This window comes from Narcine bancroftii, chromosome 1, assembly GCF_036971445.1.
Source record: "Narcine bancroftii isolate sNarBan1 chromosome 1, sNarBan1.hap1, whole genome shotgun sequence".
NCBI classification, from domain to species: Eukaryota; Metazoa; Chordata; class Chondrichthyes; order Torpediniformes; family Narcinidae; genus Narcine; species Narcine bancroftii.
The window spans coordinates 151606892-151626679 of NC_091469.1; the positions used below are offsets into that span (position 1 = coordinate 151606892).

At 37.8% G+C, this 19788-nt stretch overlaps 1 protein-coding gene across 4 annotated transcripts in view; it reads right to left on the reverse strand.

The window, feature by feature from the left end:
• rgs12b (regulator of G protein signaling 12b) overlaps positions 1 to 19788 on the reverse strand; it is a 268107-nt gene that overhangs the window by 27460 nt on the left and 220859 nt on the right. For 3 of the 4 annotated variants that reach the window (XM_069941849.1, XM_069941829.1, XM_069941839.1), the window contains exons 15-17: positions 18461 to 18528; positions 17676 to 17814; positions 12036 to 12665 (exon numbers count right to left, since the gene is read on the reverse strand). In XM_069941849.1, coding sequence (XP_069797950.1) covers positions 12036 to 12665; positions 17676 to 17814; positions 18461 to 18528 — 837 coding nt within the window. Of the gene's footprint in view, positions 1 to 12035; positions 12666 to 17675; positions 17815 to 18460; positions 18529 to 19788 lie in introns of those variants that run through there. The other variant, XR_011358479.1, reaches the window with a different exon arrangement.

Consider the following 19788-nt stretch of genomic DNA (forward strand, 5'->3'; position numbering starts at 1 on the left):
AAAGATATTTATATATTTTTTTAATCTTCTAGTCAAAGACAGATTATAGCATTCTCCACTTTATTAGCAAGAAGAGCAATTCTGTTAAAATGGAAAGATGAGTTCCCACCTACACATAATCAATGGCTATTAGATATTATGTTCTTTTTAAATCTGGAGAAAATTAGGCATAATGTCACGAAAATCAAGATTTCTATTGATGATGAATATCACTGACCATGCTTATTTGGATCCCCTGAGGCCGCTTGTTCAGATTTAACACTACAGGTACTTACAAAATGAATTTTAACCTTGATTGCTGTAAGTTTGAAATTTTTTCTTTATCTTTTCATTTTTTCTGACTTGCCTCTTACAATATTGTATGTATTATCAGTTATTGGATTTAGAATTAAGTCGTATTGATACTGTACCATATGTTATTATTTGTAAATCTGCAAAGGTTTCATTGCAATTGATTTATTGCTTTTTTTGTTTATTTTTCTGATAAAACTCAATAAAAATAATTTTAAAAGAAATATAAATTTCATGTTTCACCTCTTCAAACATAATTAAATTCTTTGTTTTGTTAACTCATTAACTCCCATTACACTACAGGATTTTAACAGCCTGTTCCTAGGCTTCTCAGTCTACAAAATTATCTTGAATGTATTCTATGAATTTAAACCTCAATCACTTAATTGGATTTACTCTGTCCACAAAGAGGTTCGAGTCTCCTGAGATGACTACATTAACCTTATTTCCTATTATTAACTACTTTCCTTATTTATATTGAAGGGCTTATAAATTGTCATGGCAGTAACATAGCTCCATTCATTGAACAGAACAGGACAGGATCAAGACTTTCAGCCCACCATGTCTGGACCAACCAAGATGCCAATCTAACTAATCCCATCTGCCTACATATACTCCCTCGAGTCCATGCCTATCAAAATTTAATAGCCCCGTGGTCTTTCTCCTCTAATTTTTTTAATACCATTATCCAATTATAAATCTACCTGTCTGCAGATTGCAAATTACCTGAAAGTTCTTATGTCATTCCTAATTGAATAGCTTTAGCTTATTTTAAGGTTATGCTTCTTTGTTCCACATTCTTCCACGTAGTGTATAAACCTGAATCTCCCAATCATTTTAAAAGCATTAATTTGTCCCTCAATTATAAAATATTGATTTCATTTCTCTGATTGTCTTCTCAAAAGTGAAAATTAAACTCTTTTGTATTCCTATCATTGTTTGACACAGATTGGAAGAATTTAGCTCAAAAAATTATTCAGATCACCAAACCTATGCCAACTCCTTCCCAAGAACTTCTCTGCCTTTTGTCTTATGTTCCTTAACTGGTGACTGGAAAGCAATTCATCCTTTGATAACCCAAGATTGACAACCCCTGATACAGAAGTGAAATCCATTCCAAGCACAACTATGGCTGCTCTTCTGCTCAGAACTCTTTTCTCTTTGGACAACCACTCTTTCCACAAAACCATAATGTTTCTCATGACCACTTTTTTCTGTAATGGTATGGAAAGAATGACTTAATGCAGTTGAATACATCAAGGAAAGGAATGAATAGAGAATCACGGATGTGTTGGAAAAGTGGAAGCTTGAAGTACAAGCCTTCAGATCCTTGACAATGAAGGAAAGGCCTTCAGTCTATGTGAACTTCAATAAGGCCCCGGCCAAGATCCTGGGTGTCAACATCTCTGAGGATTCATCACAGATGGATGCAATCACAAAGAAGGCTCACCAGCGACTATACTTGGTGAGGTGTCTGAGGAGATTCGGTACGTCAATGAAGCTCTTCGAAAACTTCTATAGGTGTACCGTGGAGAGCATTCTAGCTGGTTGTATCACTATCCGGGCCTGCGACAGCACAGGCACCAGACCTCACTTCATCGAGGACATCGACATGAGGCAGTGTCTTAAAAAAGCAGCATCTATCCTCAAAGACCCCCACCACCCAGGCCATGCCCTCTTCATTCTGCTACCATCGGGAAAAGGGTACAGAAGCCGAAAGATGAGGATTCAGTGGCACAAGGACAGCTTCTTCCCTGCTGCCATCAGGTTCCTGAATAATCGATGAACCAAAGACTCTGCCTTACTTTTCATGCACCATTTTTTTATATTTATTGTTGTAAGATGGGTTATAATATGAATGTTTGCTCTATGATGCTGCCACAGAACACCGAATTTCGTGACTTGTCCATGACAATAAATTCTGATTTCATATGTAAAACTGGTTCAAAAGGTTAAGCCCATAAGATCGAAGGCATGTTAGCAAATTGAGTGAAGTATTGGCTTGGTGCAAGAGGCTACAGATGATAGCTGAGGATTGGTTTTGTGATTGGAAGCCTATGACCATGGTGTACCAAGGGGTTCAGTGCTGTTGTGTCTAATAATGATTTGGATATGCAAGTGAGAGGCACGGTTATTAAGCTTACATGTGAAATGAAAATTGGTAAGGATACTGAAAGTGAGGATATTCACAGGATGCTGAATGGTATTGAAGAGCTAGTAAGATGGGTGTAGCACTTGGAGATAGAATTTAAATTCATAACAGTGGAGCTTCAGCCCACCATATTCACACTGACCATCAAGCACCAGTTTATATCCTACATTTTAACCTAATTTTTATGCTCCCCACATTCTCATTTTCTATCTCTATATTAGGTGCAATATACAGTATTCAATTAACCTCCCAACTCACATGTCTCTGGGATGTGGGAGGTAACCAGAGCACCCGGAGGAAACCCACACAATCACAGGGAGAAGGAGCAAGCTCCACATGAACAGAGCCTGGAGCCACTGAACAATCTTCTTGTTAGTGTAATGTGACGCACTTTGAGAGGATACCAGAGGACAGCTGTACAAAGTGAAGGGAGGAAAGTTTTGGGGAGACATCAGGTTTTTTTTTTTTACACAGAGTTGTGGAGGCTGGAACAATAGGGGCATTTAAGAGACTTTCAGACAGGCACACGGATGAAAGAAAAATAGAGGGTTATGGGGTAGAAAGGGTTTAGACTTTTTTGGGGGAGACGTATATATAGATCAGTACTAATCATGAACCAAAGGATCTCTACTGTGTTGTAATGTTCTATGTTTTACTTTATTACTAAAGACTTAAAATAAGTGCAGGGCAATCATACTGCAAATGAAAATTAAAATTCGGGAAATCTGAAATGACAGAAAATACTAAATATTTAACAGGTCAGGTAATATCTCTGGAGGGAGAACATACGAATTTATTAGTATCATATGTATCAAGATACAGTGAAAAGCTTCCTTTTGAATGCCATTCAAATGCTAGCAAAGGGTCCCCACACTCTGGAACCATCTTGCAATTAAAAAAAAGACAGAAATGGACAAAAAAAAAGGCAGCTCCTTCAGAGACAACTAATGGTGAAAGATTACACCACCTCCTTCACTCCTGTGACCAGCAGGTCTGCTCTCCATTGCACCTCCTAATCCGAAATATGAACTGTTTTTCTCTCTCCACAAAAACCACCTAACCTGATGATTACTTCCAGAATTTTCTGCTTCTATTTGAAGTTATACCTGAGCTGTATTGAACTTGAGACAGATCACAGCTTGGGTACTCTGTACCACTTACAGGAAGATTGTAAATCCACTGGAAATGGTAGAGGAGATTTATAAGAATACTGCCAGGTCTGGGACATTTCAGCTATGAAGATACAGGAGTAATTTCTTTGGAAATAGAGAAGACTTTGGGCATATGTGATTGAAGTGTAAAAAATGATGAGGGGATAGATAGAGTAAATAAACAAAGCCCCTTTCTTTTAGCAACGAGGTTAAAAAAAAACATGAGATACAAAGTTATTGGAGAGGAGGTGAGGATTTTCCTTACCCTCAGAATGGCATAGATTTGGAATGCACTATCTAAAAAGCTGGCAGAGGCAGAAATTTTCATCACACTAAAAAATCTTTGGATGTGTACCAAGAGTTGTGACCTGCAGAGCTACGATCCAAGTGCTGGAAGGGAGGATTAGGATGGTAATTGTTTTTGAATGATAGATTGAGTAGCATCCATCAATGTTGTAAGGTTTCTGTATCAAATGGAAGGGAGGCTTCAATATGTCGCATTATTGTCTGAAAGATTGTTAGTGTGATCACAAATAAACAAAGCAAGAATGAGTTATGTTTTCAGATCACCATGGTTGGCACGTATGCAGAGTAACTTCTTACAAATAAATTTTTCAATATTTTCAATCAGGTTTTGATTTCTACCATTATTATCTTCAAAACAATAGATTTTATTCACATTTTAAAATTTAACTTTGGAATATCATACACATCACCTCCAAAACATCTTAAAAGATGTTACAATCCCATGATTATACGAGCTCTGCAGGGAATAAAAACCTGAATGTGCACTTCAATTATATGTGAATTGTTTGATTATAAATGTAAAACTGTGGAGCATGGAGACAAATAAAGGAAAAAAAATGTCCCAAATATTATGGAGGGCATTGTATATCTGGCCTCATAAAAAGTTTTATGAAGCATTGTTTGATATTAATATATTAATTTCAAATTTACAAACAAACTTTATTGTGTTCGATAATCATTTGACTCACACACTATGAAGTTATTTATATGTAGTTAAATGGAAAAAAAAGTAAAATTATGATCGAGTTAAACAATAGAGATTGAGAAGATGAAATAACTCCACTTCAAGCACTTGAAAGACATGAAAACATGGTGTCAACATTTCTAACAGACACATCAATGATCAGGAGAAAATTTTTCGATTCTCTAGAGTGATTTATGACAGTGAAACATATAAACAAGTAAAACGAACTGGACAGAAGAGTGTACACATCATTATTAACAATGTTTGTAAAACAATGAAGTTTATTTGTGAAGCTTAACCAGCAATATTATTTAAAATAAACACAATTACTCAGTTGACTATCCATGAAGCTTTAAACCTGTTTTCCCAGATTAATAAATGAGTGACAAAGGGTAGCCAATACTTTTATTTCTGAAATGTTTATGAGCATTTTCATGCAGGGGAATTTCTTATGGATTCACTGGCTGCATATGTCACACAGAAATATGGTAATTGGCATTTCTACAACTACTAAAATGGCTGGTTTGTGTGTTCAATGGATACAACCATCACTATAATAACAGTCCTATCTCTTCCTCTCAGTCCCAGGAGTTTCCCTACAAACTGATAAGAAATATCGAGTGGGCTAGCGTCAACAAACTCTGGCACACTTAATTTAATAATATTTATTTGACTATTTATGATACCAGACCCTAACTTCACCTGCCATACATTAGCCATACTTTATGTACTGATCATTGTTTAAAAATAGATATGAAATTGGAATTAAATAGAAAATTAATGAGAATGCTCAATGTTAACACACGTGTCCAAAAATAATTAAGAATTGAAAGTCCAGAAATAAATCCTTTTCAATGCTTTTCATAAAGTGGATAGAAGCCTGCTTATTCTCAAAGGGTGAATATAAAGCAGGAACATTTGGACAGGAAAAAGATAAATCAGCATTAAGACAACACTGCTGAGTTAAAAATGGCTGAAAATCCCACCACTGCAATTGACTGCAAAGTATTAACTGAAAATTCGTCAGCCAGGCATGAAAAATTACACAATCAGCAATAAACTTCTCTCCTGCCAAATATTGGAACATTACTTCAGCCAAAGTATCAAGTGATTATTCAAAATGTTAAATGATAGCCATCACAGCAGAGTTTATGGAAAATCTAGTGAAAATGCTACATACTTTATTGAAAAGCTAGAAGCTGTTATACAACACAAAACAACTTTTTGCGTGTTTAATATTGAGATCCATTTGAAGATGGATTCATAACGAGATGAAACTCAAGATTATGTGGATCTGTTTAAAGTTCTTGCTTTGTGAAAGGTTCAGAAATCTTTCTATTCCAATATATGAAAATAAACAGTATGATGCAGAAATGGTAGATATAGATATCAAGAGGTGCCAAGGCAATTGCTGAGGAGCTAAAAATTAAGTTTCCAATAGAGCTTATTGGAAGGTGCTAATTGGATATAGTAAGTATGAAAGATTGGAGATATGTAGAGGCTTTGGCTCACGAGGATTTAGTGAGCAGAGGTTGAGGATGAGCTTGATTCTAGTGAGGTAATGCCAGATAAGATATTTGTATTTAAATTAGAGACATGGCTGGAGGAAGGATAGGGTTGGCTAATGCAGGTACTCGGGTTTAGGTGTTTTAAAAGGAATAGGATGGGCCGGTAAGAAAGTTGCTGGGGGGGAGGGGGGAAGGAGCAGCATTGCTGTCAGGGATAGTATCATGAAAGGGAAGAGGCTTTAGAGTGAGTGTCCACTGAGTCAGTGTGGGTGTGTTAGAAATAGAAAGGTAGCAATCCCAGTGCTGGGATTAGTCTATAGGCCCCCAAAAAGCCTTTGGGACATTGAAGAGCAGAGATCCAGGCTGATTTTGGAATGGTGCAGGGTAGTAGTTATAGGTGATTTAAAATTCCCTAATATTAACTGGCTCTTCCTTACTGCAAGAGAGCTAGATGGGGTTGAATTTGTCAGGTATGTCCAAGGATTCCTGACACCGAATCTGGACCAGCCAACAAGAGGAGAGGCCATTCTGGATCTAATTCTGGGAAATGAATCTGGTCAGGTGGCAGACCTCTCAGTGGGGCAGCATTTTGGTGAGAGTGACCACAACTCCCTGTGCTTCAACATAGCTATGGAAAAGGATAAAAACAGACAAAATGGGTAAGTGATTAATTGGGGAAAGGTTAATTATGATGGGATGAGGCAAGACCTAGCGAGAGTAAATTGGAAACCGATGTTCAAGGGAGAAAGCACAGAGTCATGTGGAGGAATTTATAGACCACTTGTGCAAGGTTCAAGATATGTTTGTCCCACTGGGACAAGGAAAAGATGGTAGGAAAAGGGAACCTTGATTGACAAAACTGGTGAGGCAACGAGAGGAAGAAGCAAGCATATATTAGAAATAGGAAGCAGGAAACAGGAAGGGCTCGTGTACCTGGTAGCCAGGAAGGAGCTTAAGAAAGGTCTTAGGAGAGCTCAAAGGGGGTATGAGAAGACCTTGGCATGTAGGATTAAGGAGAATCCCAAGGCATTCTATACATATGTGAATCACAGAAGGATGACGAGAATAAAGGTGGGGCCACTGAAGGATAAAGGAGGCAATATGTCCTTCGAGGCAGAGGAAGTTGAGGAGGTCCTAAATTAATACTTTGCTTCAGAATTCACAAGAGAAAAGGACCTTGATCACGGTGAGGTCAGAATAGAACAGGCTTGTGTGCTGGACAGTGTTGAGATTAAGGAAGAGGAAGTGTTGGATCTTCTAAAAAACATCAAGATTGACAAGACCCTGGGGCCAGACAAGATATACCCCAGGTTGCTGTGGGAAGCGAGGAAAAAAGATAGCTGGGGCAGTAGCTGTGATCTTTGAGTCTTTGGCTGCTGAGGAGCTGCCGGAGGATTGTAGAAAATGCCCCCTTGTTTAAAAAAAGGTAATAGGGAAAATCCGTGGTGTGCAAACTTTTGGAGGGGATGCTTAAAGATAGGATCGATGAGCATTTGGAGAAGTACAGTCTACTCAAGGATAGACAGCATGGCTTTGTGAAGGGAAGGTCGTGCCTCACAAGCTTAATTGTTTGTTGAGAAAGTAACAAAATAAATTGTTGAGGGCAAGGCTTTAGATGTGGTCTACTGGATTTAGCAAGGCATTTGACAAGGTCCCCCATGAGAAACTCTTTCAGAAAGTTTTGAGGCATGGAACCTTGACTATGTGGATAAAATATTGGCTTGGTGGTAGAAAGAAAGTAGTAGTGGAAGGAAAGCATTCTTTCTGGAGGTCAATGACTAGTGGAGTACTGCAAAGATGTGTTCTGGGACCCCTGCTCTTTGTGATTTTTATAAATGACCTGGATGAAGAGGTGGAAGGATGGGTCAGTAAGTTTGCAGATGATACAAAGGTTGGAGGAGTTGTGGATGGAGCTGAAGGTTCTCGAAGGTTACAAAAGGATATAGTCAAGATGCAGAGTTGGGCAGAATAGTGGCAGATGGAGTTCAATCTGGATTAAGTGTGAAGTGATGAATTTTGGAACAAACCAGAAGGCTGAGTGCAGGGTTAATGGTTGGTTATTTAAGAGGGTAGATGAACAGAGGGAGCTTGGGGTTCAAATCCATACATCCTTCAAGGTTGCCACACCGATTGACAGGATAGTTAAGAAGGCTGATAGGATGCTGGGTGTAAATTTCTTGTCATTGAATTATCAGGATATCAACAAGGGAGAGAGAGTGCAGAGAAGATTTACGAGAATGTTTCAGCATCTAGGCTACAAAGGAAGATTGAGCAAATTAGGTCTTTATTCTTTGGAGTGTAGAAGGTTGAGAGGGGATTTGATAGAAGTATTTAAGATTATGAGAGGGATAGATAGAGCTGATGTGGATAGGCTTTTTCCAGTGAGAGTAGGAGAAATTGAAACAAGAGGTCATGAGTTAAGAGTTAAGGGGCAAAAGTGTAGAAGTAACATGAGGGGGAACTTCTTTACTCAGAGTGTGGTGGCTGTGTGGAATGAGCTTCTGGGAGAAGTAGAGGCGGCAGGGTCAATTTTGTCACTTAAGTAAAAATTGGATAGGTATATGGATGGGAAGGGAATGGCGGGTTATGGGCAGCGTGCCGGTAGGCGGGACTAGAGGAGAGGACTTAGCTCAGTGCGGACTAGAAGGGCCAAAATAGCCTGTTTCCGTGCTGTAATTGTTATATGGATAGGGAGGGATTATAAATCATAATTTCAAACCTAATTATAAAGGGGTGGTATCTGGCCTTTATGAATTGCCTGGACAGATTTTTTTTTAAAAAACCATAGGAACAGGATTTTCAACATTTATTTTCTGAAACTACATGTGACTCTATTTTGAAGCTAGTGCCTTCATCCTCTTTGTGCCAAACACTCATTATTACAGTTTAAGGTTGTATATCAGGCCCACTATTCCAAAGTCCAATTATCTCAATTCTAATCTCTCTTCTAAATGTGAAAAATGTTTAGCTGAAGAAGGTTCACTGTATCTGATATTGACTGCTTAGTGGGCCAACAGGTCTGATATTGACTGCTTAGTGGGCCAACAGGTCTGATATTGACTGCTTAGTGGGCCAACAGGTCTGATAGTGACTGCTTAGTGGGCCAACAGGTCTGATATTGACTACTTAGTGGGCCAACAGGTCTGATATTGACTGCTTAGTGGGCAAACAGGTCTGATATTGACTGCTTAGTGGGCCAACAGGTCTGATATTGACTGCTTAGTGGGCCAACAGGTCTGATATTGACTGCTTCACACTCCCATGTAGCTGTCATCGCCTCCCTTATCACTAGAAGGGCCATATTAATGAGATGGATAGATGCTGTCCCTCCCACTCATACTCAATAGTTGTCCGATATGTTTAACTTTGGAAAAAATGAGATGTTCCATGAATGAAATGTATCTTAACTTTGTTTCTTTATGGGTTCCTTTCTTAATTATATTCAAGATTTGCAAGATTAATTAATTTCTGGTTTTTGACCACAATGTTCACCTTTTTTTATTATTAGTAGTGGACTGTTTGTGTTAAGCCAGCAGTCTCCAAAGGGAGGAGATCAATAATTAACTAGTATAGTGGTTTTTTAAAAAACTTATTTTCAATGTAACATAAGTTTCAATACCAGTTTTATTATATATAAGATTTGTTAATATTTATTTTATTGTCATGTACCTATGTAACATTTATTTGAAGAAATCAATAAAATATTGAAAAAAAAGTTTTTTTTAAAAGGAATATTATGGGTCAGCACAACATCAAGGGCTGAAGGGCTTGGACTGTGCTGTAGTGCTCTATGTTCTAAGATACAAGTTTTGATTTGGAAAGGACACCACTGTTATGTTTGAATCTATTTTAAATGATTTTTAGTAAACAATAACCCACAGAACAGAAAGTTGAGGTAACATATTTTGACAATCACTTGCAAGGTGGCAGCCTAGATCAAGTACTGAAACAAAAAGATCAAGGTAGAAATATACTAACCACTAAAAATTAAATCACTGATAAGAAAGATAAAAATCACCAATCATGCAATATTTTAAGTGAGATACGATTGAAAAGCAGGGAAGTTATGCTAAACCATTAAGAAGTTATGGTAAGAATGGGGCAAAAGAGACTGCTGCAGGCTTCTGGAATCTGGAGCAATAAACAAAGTGCTGGAAGAACACAGCTGGTTATAAGATATGGGAGTAGAATTAGGCCATTTGGCCCATTGAGTTTTCCCTGTCATTCAGATCAGTGCTGATGTAGAAGGCCCAGCGGAAGGATGATAGGCCAAAAAGTTAGAGGGGGGGGGGGGGGGAGGTTGAGAGGAAATAAACAGAGGGATGTCTTTAATAAGAGAGTAAGTAAGAGTAAAGGGCCAACATATTTTGGTAATGATAAAAGGCAAAAATAGCAAGATTAGGGAAACTTGGATGGCAGAGATTATCATCAAAGGGTTGATCCTGGAAAATAAAGGAAGCCTATAACAGGTAAAGCCAGCTACAATCATGCAAGTCCTGAGATTTATTTTTAAATTTAGAGATGCAATACAGAAACATGCCTTTCCAGCCCACGACACCCAAATATACCTATATGACTAATTAACTTACTGACCCCATTTGTTTTTGGAAGGTGGAAAGAAACCAGAGCACCCGGAGGAAACTCATGTGGATATGTGGAGAACATAAAAACTCCTCAAAGGCGGTGGCGAATACAAACTAGGGTCGCTGGTACTGTAATATGTTACACTAACCATTACGTTAACAATGGGTGGCATAGAAGAGTACTTAATAAAGAATTTAGGAGCCCAAAAAGAGGTAATGAAATATGTTTAGTAGGTAAGATTAAAGAGAATATTAAGTAAAGCAGGATCAAGAGAGCAGCTAGGGGAATAATGGGTCTTCTTCAGGGTCAACGGAGCAATCTATGCATGTATCCAGGGGATATGGGCAGATTCCTAAGAATATTCCAACCTGTATTAACCACAGAGAAAGACAGTGAGCTCAGGGAAGGAAGGATATGTTGAGAGTCTGGCCCAGACCTGATGGCTTGTTTCTGTGTTGTCCTGCACAATATTCATAAATACTGTCTTCTATTTTGAATGCCAATTGAAGCAACTGAAGCTTATAAAGCATAGAATTCTACACAACAGTATGTGATTTCCAGTTATCAATTCTAAATATCAAGCTCTCCAAAAGGCAATATTCAATGGACTACACCATTTTGTTATGTTGTTGTCCGATACAAAACATCCTGAAATATTTGCAAAGTATGCATGGTTCCCATGTTGACAGCTAATTCACATGTGTCCTATCGTACTACTTTCAGGACATCCCTCAGCCCTTGAAGTGTCCTCACTTTTGTAAATGTGGGAACTGTGACACCTAATTTGCACAACAATTACTCACAAAGTCAAGTGCAATTCTGGTGACAATAGTGACCAGGACACTAGGGAGGACTTGCCTGCTCAAACGCCACAGGATTTTGCTTTACGCTATCTCAGGTTTTGATTTAACGCCACATCTAAATGATTACATCTCCAGAAATGCAGCACTAGGGTGTCAGCTGAGACCTTCATGACAATTTCTCAATTGCCAGTGGATTAAAGTCAGGTTTATACAGAAAACATATGTTACCAATTATTTAAGAAAGTGCAAGAGGACCAAAAAAAATGCATCTTCAAATTAAGTGGAATAGGTGACATAAACAATCATTTCTGTTTGATACGTGCAAACCCAGATTCACATACTATCCAATCAATATATTTTATAAATATATTTCACAACATTTTACAATAGTCTCATTTTCAATATTTAGATATGCTAAATCGCAATAAACTAAAACTTGAATCATTCACTTTTTCCAGTTTATCATTTGCTTTTAAATATGACCAATCGCAACACAAGTAATATCTCTACAGATTTTGCTTTATTTTACAAACCTGATATGCCACATTTAAATACCTGGAGTGGATCTGCAGTGTGAAGAGTTCTCCTGACCTTCTGTGTATGGAGTTGGTGGAGTGTAGTTAGCTACCTCCAGTTTACTGAGAGTGGATGGCGGTGTTGGCAGGGGTGGTAATAATGTACTGTTTGGGCTATTGATATCACCTTCTGCCACCAGAGTCAGATCAAATGCATTCTCATCCTCGTAAGGCTGTACGGTTTCCAACTGCCCTTCTCCAGGCTGTTGTTCCCACCTTTGTTCAATGACATGTGGAATAGGAGAGACCGGCACATGGAAAGGAGCATCATTAATCTGCTTAGTATCTGGCCGATGACAGTGATTCTGTGGTTGAGTTGGTTTGACTTTCACATTATTTGAGTTTTCATTAAAATTCAGTGCAGCCGAGTTAGATGTGCTGGAGTCTGCGTGATCTAATTTACTAGACATTATGTTTCTGTGCAAATGTTGGCTTTTTTCCTCTCTCTTTTTACCATGTACTTTACTTGCCACAGGTGTGGAGGAACCAGGTTCAGCTATGTTTGGCTTTAGGCGTAGAAAGTCTGGCAGGATGAGGTCTTCTTTCTTCAAAAGTCCACGCTGATCGTTTACTCGGTTACTCTGAGCCTTGGACAGAAGGTCAAAAAACTCTGCCGCAATACAAAACAGAAAAGCAGCAGTTAGGTACTAATACAAATTATATTAAAGTTAATTGCATATTTGGCGATATTCCTGATTGATAAAGGGGTTTTGGCCTCCTCCTCGAAAGTAAAATGTATCCTTTTAGCTTGAGCCCGAGAATCTTCAGAGAACATACAGAATGACGAACGGAGATCAACAGTGAGCCAATCTCCTAAAACACTATGGTCATGTGGATGAAGATATTCTCACACTGCCACTAGGCAGATAGTTCAATTTACACCTATCCAAAGGATGATATTTCAGTCACAATGTGTAACCTGGACCAGGTGGTAGGAATTGTGAGTTTGGGAGATGCTGTTGAAGCCCTGGCTTCAACATAATAAAAGAATAGACAGAGTATATGTATATAGACATTTTCCAATGAGGGTAGGTGAGATTCAAACCAGAGGACATGGGTTAAGAGTGAAAGAGGAAAAGTTTAGGGGGAACCTGAGGGGAACTTCTTCACACAGAGGGTGGTGGGAGTGTGGAACAAGCTGCCACCTGAGGTGATGAATGCAGGCTCAATAAGAACATTTAAGAAGAATATGGACAGGTGCATGGATGGGAGAGGTATGGAGGGCTATGAACTGGGTTCAAGACACTAGGACTAGGCAAATAAAGGTTCGGCAGAGACTAGAAGGGCCGAAGGGGCCTGTTTCTGTGCTGCATTGTTCTATGGTGTACACTGGTGTCAAATATGTCAGGAGGGAACAGGGAAAGGCATTTTCAAGGTAATGTCAAGCTTCCTGAATGCTGTTGAAACCACACTCATCTTGACAAAATGTGGAGAATTCCATTACAGGGCTCTCAAGTCCTTCATAGGTCATGGAAGGTTTTGGGAGAAGGTGATAACACCCAGTTTCTGACTTATTTCAGAAACGAGTGTTTCATGTAGCCGAAAGGTTCTAATTAATGGGAACTCTGAAGATGTTGCATATAAAGCAAAGGAAGAGATTATCCTCTTGTAAAAAAAATAATTGCCCAGCACTTTAATGGTGGGAATGTTACTTCCCATGAATCATCCCAAGGTTCATGAAGCAGAGTTGCTGCATGTGGTCACGAGTTGTTTACTTTCTTGGGAATTACATATGAGAGGAAACATGATTCCAGCATTGTCATCAACAAGCATACATCCAATCTCATCATCAAGGGTTAGTCATTATTCACACAGATGGTTGTGCTTTGAATATTGCCCCGAAGAAGACTGCAATGATAAAATAGTTAATCTCCAACAATCACATCTCCTGTGCAGCATACGAGTCCAGCTTGTGGAATTTTAAAACCCTTATACTCTCATTGTTTTCAATTTTTTTCAAAGCTTCTTCGTGTCACACGACCTATATATTCTCCTTCAAGTTGTAAACCATCCCAACTTGGAAATATATCATCCCTTCATCATTTCTAGATCTAAATCTTGTAACTCCTTCTCCAACAACATTTTGGAAGCACCTTCAGCAGGACTGCAGCAATTAGTGAGGGGCAATAAATACTGTCCTTGCTAGTAATAGCTACATCCCAAAAAAATGATTTAAAAAAAAAAATCAGTATCATGTTTCTACATGATTCCATTGTCATTTCCTTCATAATTTCCTAAAATGCTCTGCAACAATTTTCTCCAACAGAATCACTCCAGTAAAAGGATTGAACAATCAAAATATTGTTTAAATTATACAGAACAGGCTGTCTGCCAACATTTCTAAGCTCAACGCAATGCCCAAATCCATATGAAGCTCTGCTGTTTCCACTTGATAGCCATCTCCTTCATATTCATGTGTCTATCTAGAAGCCACTTAAATGCTACTATTGTCTTCTTCCACCACTACACCTGGCAGCCAATTCCAGCCACCCATCTCTCTGTGTAAAGAATTTACACTGCACATCTCCCTTATAAGCCCTCCCAACCCCACCTTAACAATGTGTGACACATTTATCCTAGGGAAAAGATTTTGAGTGCCCACCCTATCAAAGTTTCTCATGGTGGATAAGATCATACCTATTACATTTTCATCTTTAAAAAAAAAATTGAAGGGCAATTTACTATGCTTTAAAAGCTTATTTGAAGGGACAAATTATTAGTTATATTGTTAAAATTAAGAAACAACATGTAGCTGAAGTAAATAGATTGGAGGAGATAGAGATTTTAGAAAAGGATTTACAGCAAAATTCTACGGAAACTAATAAAGTATGTTTAGTTAATATGAAGTTACGATATAATTCGTTATAAACATAAATTTGAGGAATTATTACAGCGAACCAAAGGTATTATGAATTATGGGAAAGAGCTCACAAAGTATTAGCTTGGCAGTTAAAAACAGAACACGCTTCTAGAATAATAAATGCTATTAGATATGATTCAACGACTACATATAAACCCCAGGAAATTAATGAAGAGAATTTTATGAAAAAGTGTATACTTCTGAAGTATTGGAGGATGAGGCTAAAATTGATAATTTTTTATCTGATTTGGATTTGGACTTTAATTAATGTTTCTCGGGAGGAACTTAACCTACCAATGGTTATTTCATTGGATGCAGAAAAGGCCTTTGATAGAGTAGAGTGAAGTTTTTTATTTAAAGTTTTGGAGAAATCTAAATTTGGCCCATTTTTCATTGGTTGGATTAAGGCTTTATATAGAAGTCCTACTGCTAGATTTATGACAAATGGACAGTTATCTTCACCTTTTATGTTGACCAGATCGACTAGGCAAGGCTGCCCTTAATCACCAGCTCTCTTTGCATTAGTTATTGGACCTTTGGCTCAGGTGATTAGACAAGATAGTAATATTAAAGGTATTAAGGTGAAATCTGATTAATTTAAAATCAATTTGTTTGTTGACGATGTTTTGATATATTTAACAGAACCTCAGAATTCTTTGAGGAACTTACATGATAGATTTGAACAGTATGGTGAGATATCAGGTTATAAAATTAATTGGGAAAAGAGTGAGATTATGCCTTTAGCTGAAATGGATTATTCTTCATGCAGGCATATTGTGAAATTTAAATGGTCAGATTAGATTAAGTATTTAGGTGTTAAGGTGATTGTAATTATAGTCATTTATATGAATTAAATTATTTGCCCATATTGTCTAAAATTAAATATGATTTGAATCGATGGAAAGATTTGCCGATTACATTAATAGGATAAGTTTTGTTTTGAAAAGTTTATTCAAAATTTTACAACATATAAGCATAGAATACATAAAAGAAAACACTTCTAAATTACTCCCCATAACCCCCACCCCCCAAAGTAGGTTAGATTACAATACTCAAATCAGTCTAATTTTTCCAAGTAATTTCCAAACATTTTCTAGCCACAGCTAAAGCCAATCTCAAAAATGTGATTTGAAATCTATTTAATTTCAATTCTAAACTAATCCTCTTAATATTACTCCACAAAATACCACCCGATCTAATACAAATGTCACTCAAAATAACTTCTAGAAATTCTTTCATAATTCCAAAAAGGGTTCACACGACCAAGAAGAATGTAGAAAAGAACCTATCTCCTCATGACATCTAAAACATAAATCCAAAGAAATAAAATTATAATGAACCGATCAATACCTTACATTTACAATTTTAGTCATACTACCCTTACATAGATTCATCCAATCATCCTGAGAAATACATTTATCTAAATCTCCCATTTCAATCTAGATTTATGAATATCTGGCTTAAGCTTTTTATTCCGCAATGAAACATACATCTCAGATATAAATCCCTTCTTACCACCCTCAGTAAGTAAAATTTCAAACTTAGGTCGTCTAGGTAACTGTGGAATATATCCAAAATTATCCAATAATAAGGCTTTAATTTGATCGTAAGAAATGGGATTATATGGAATTGAATTATTAAATCCCCTTTCTGCACGTTAGTGGTGTTGCTCCAAACCCTGTTAATGAACTGGCGAATTTTTATGTGATGTGATCTCCTCTTTCTTTCTATATTTTTCTTTTTGGGGGTAGATTAGAGGGGGTGGGTTGGGGTGGGTGGGTTAGGGAAGGGGTGGGGGAGTTAGTTTAAAAAAAAATTATGCATCTTGTGCCTTTTTTAAGTTTTATTCATTGATTGTATGTTTAACATACGCATCATGATTTAATTTTTTTTAAAAGGGCAATTTACTTATTTCTGTACTTTCTGATTGTAGCTGTCATTACTTTTCCCAACAATATTCACTCTCTTCGATCAGTCTGAATTGTAAAATCTTCACATGGTAATTGTCAGTGGATGGATGGGGCAAATCAATCCATTATCACAAAAGGGCACAGTTTCACAATGTACACCATGGAAACTACCATCAAGTGAAACCTTTTAAAAATTCATTTTTGGGATGTGGGCATATAAACAAAGCAAGTATTACTTTTGCACACTCTACTTTTTGATGGCAGTGACAACTCCTTAACTGATCAGCTTGCTGGTGACTTTGAAAGACATGTTAGCAAGGACAGCCAAACCAGGTAGGGTTCCTTTTCTAAGATATGCGGGCAGCAACCTTCTTTGAAGAAGACCGCAGAGCCCACCTCACTGACAAAAGGCAAAGGAGGAAAAACCCAACACCCAACCCCAACCAACCAATTTTCCCTTGCAACCGCTGCAATCGTGTCTGCCTGTCCCGCATCGGACTTGTCAGCCACAAACGAGCCTGCAGCTGACGTGGACTTTTTACCCCCTCCATAAATCTTCGTCCGCGAAGCCAAGCCAAAGAAAATATGTGAATACAGCTGTTAACTTTCACATTTATTGGATACAAATGGTTTATTACCAGATTAAAAAATTAAATCCAAATAACAAATGTTACCTAGATCTGATTCCTGAATGATCCATGAATCAGACACTGCCTTACTTTGACTTTTCGTGCATTAATTTTATTTACTGCTGTCAGGTGGTTTATATGAATGCTTGCACTGAGAGGCTGCACTTATTCAAGACCAATAAATTCTGATTCTGAGATTTTTATTCCAGTGTGTAACTCACCTTCCACTTCATCCATATTTAGTTTAGGCTGTCTCTTCCTGTTTGCCCTTTGATTTAATTCTTCTTTCCTCAAAGGCTGCACATCTTTAGAAGATTTTCCATTATCCCCTTTTACTTTCACTGAAGGTTTTCCCTCATCCTGGTGTTGATAAAATTGAATGGTGTAAGTGACAGATAGAATGCAATTAAAAACATAGGTAGCTACAGTACAACTCTGATTATCCAAAATCCTCATTCATCTGAAAAATTTTTTAATCTCCAACAATGGCCGGGGACATCAGGCTGCCAATGGCAGCGTGGATCTCAGGCTCATGGCAGGAACGGGGCCTCGGTGGGGAGGTGTCGGTGATTGGCAGCGGCCAGCAATTTTTTGATGAGAGTTAAACATTATTTTAATGTTTAAAAAGCCTTCCCTTGTTGTTTGTTGTATTTTAAACACTGTTGCAAGTGATTTCCTGTTGCTATTGCGCTGTTTTTAAAGAAAATGATCTGTTCTCCGGAAAAAAAAAGCTTATCCGACATTGTCCAGATCCTGACCATTTTGGATAATTGGAGTTGTGCTGTATATAAATGTAATCTAAAGTGTAATCTAAACTATAAATGGATGAAGTAGAAAGAAATTACAAATTGGACCACCATTCCTTATAATAAAATTAATGATTACAAGTGTGAACTCAGCAGAAAATATTGATATCATCCGAGGGAGAGCATGTCACATTTTATTAAATATTATTTTGTTGGAAATATCAACAAAATAATTCAACTACATATAAAAACAGTTTTACCTTTTCAGCTTGACTTTGTGTACCATTGTTGGAAGAACCCACTTTCTCTCCTGTGTTCTTCTCTCTGTCTATAAGTTAAGAATTATTTAAATGACTAGATGACAGTTTGTCTGGGTATTTTTACAATGATAAATTGCAAAGTAGTTAACATTAACAATATGGTTAACTGTATGACCCGTTATGAGCCCAGAGGACCCCAAAACCCAGCAGCAATAGATATTCACCAAGACAAACGGTTACTTAAACAAAAGTTGCTTTTAATTATCTTTAAACATGAAAACAGAATCACACTTTAACTTATCACTATTGACTTAACTAACCTAACTTAACCCCCTTCTAATTCTAAGTGGACATGTATGTAATGTGTGTGTAAGTTCAGAAAGGTTCTTTAATTCACAGTCCAATCTCACTTCTCATTCCTCCAAGTTCATTGGTTGCAGGCAATTCTTATACTGTGCACAGAATTTAATATTTATAAAGTTCAACAGGCTTTGGTGCTTGAAGGGTAAATGGTTACCACTCAGGAAGGTTCTTGTCAGTTTTCAGAGAGAGATTCGTTGTTCCAGGACACCCACAACTGATTTACTTCCATCAGCCACTTCAGCATCTTGCTGATGAAACCTGCCCCCTCAGGGTTCTCCAGTTGATAACCTTTTTCTTTTAGGTCACTACAGAGTGCTTTTTTGTTTCTCTTATTCCAAGTGAAACATTAGACAGCCAGTCCTCTTCTTGCATGAACCACAGGGGCTTTGACTAGGCTGAACTAAGCACTCACAACCCATCTTCCAAATAGGGTTTTCCACAATCTTGCCAGCTTGTCCTGTTCCAGTCCCAGTTGCTGCTACTGACTGTAACACTGCAGAACTGATCTCTCTGTGTGTACATTCTCTTACAGAGAAAAAAAACATGTTTGACTCTCCCTGCTTGCAAAACCACATGATCCTCTTAGAACAGCAAGTTCCCCTCCAGACTGTCTGTGGGTCTAACAAGCTCTTTCATCTGTTGCCTTTTTGTAAACAACAATCCATAAGTGAAGTCTCTTGTGCACTCTCCAAAGCTTTTGCAAAGGCTCTGAGACCCCCGAAATGTCTTGCATTAGCATAGCTTCAGTATTTTAAATAAGATCTGTTTTAAAGTGGCTGTATGTGACCTACACTAACAAACCCTGCCCCAATTTATCTCCCAAAAACATATCTATATTCTGTCACAGACCAAAATTGCTGAGTGTCATAGCTTGCATCATTCCTGCAGAGGACGGGAGTACCGGGTAGGGACATATTTCTGCTGGAAGTGCTTGAAAAATAATTTTGTTAGCAATCGAGAAAAGG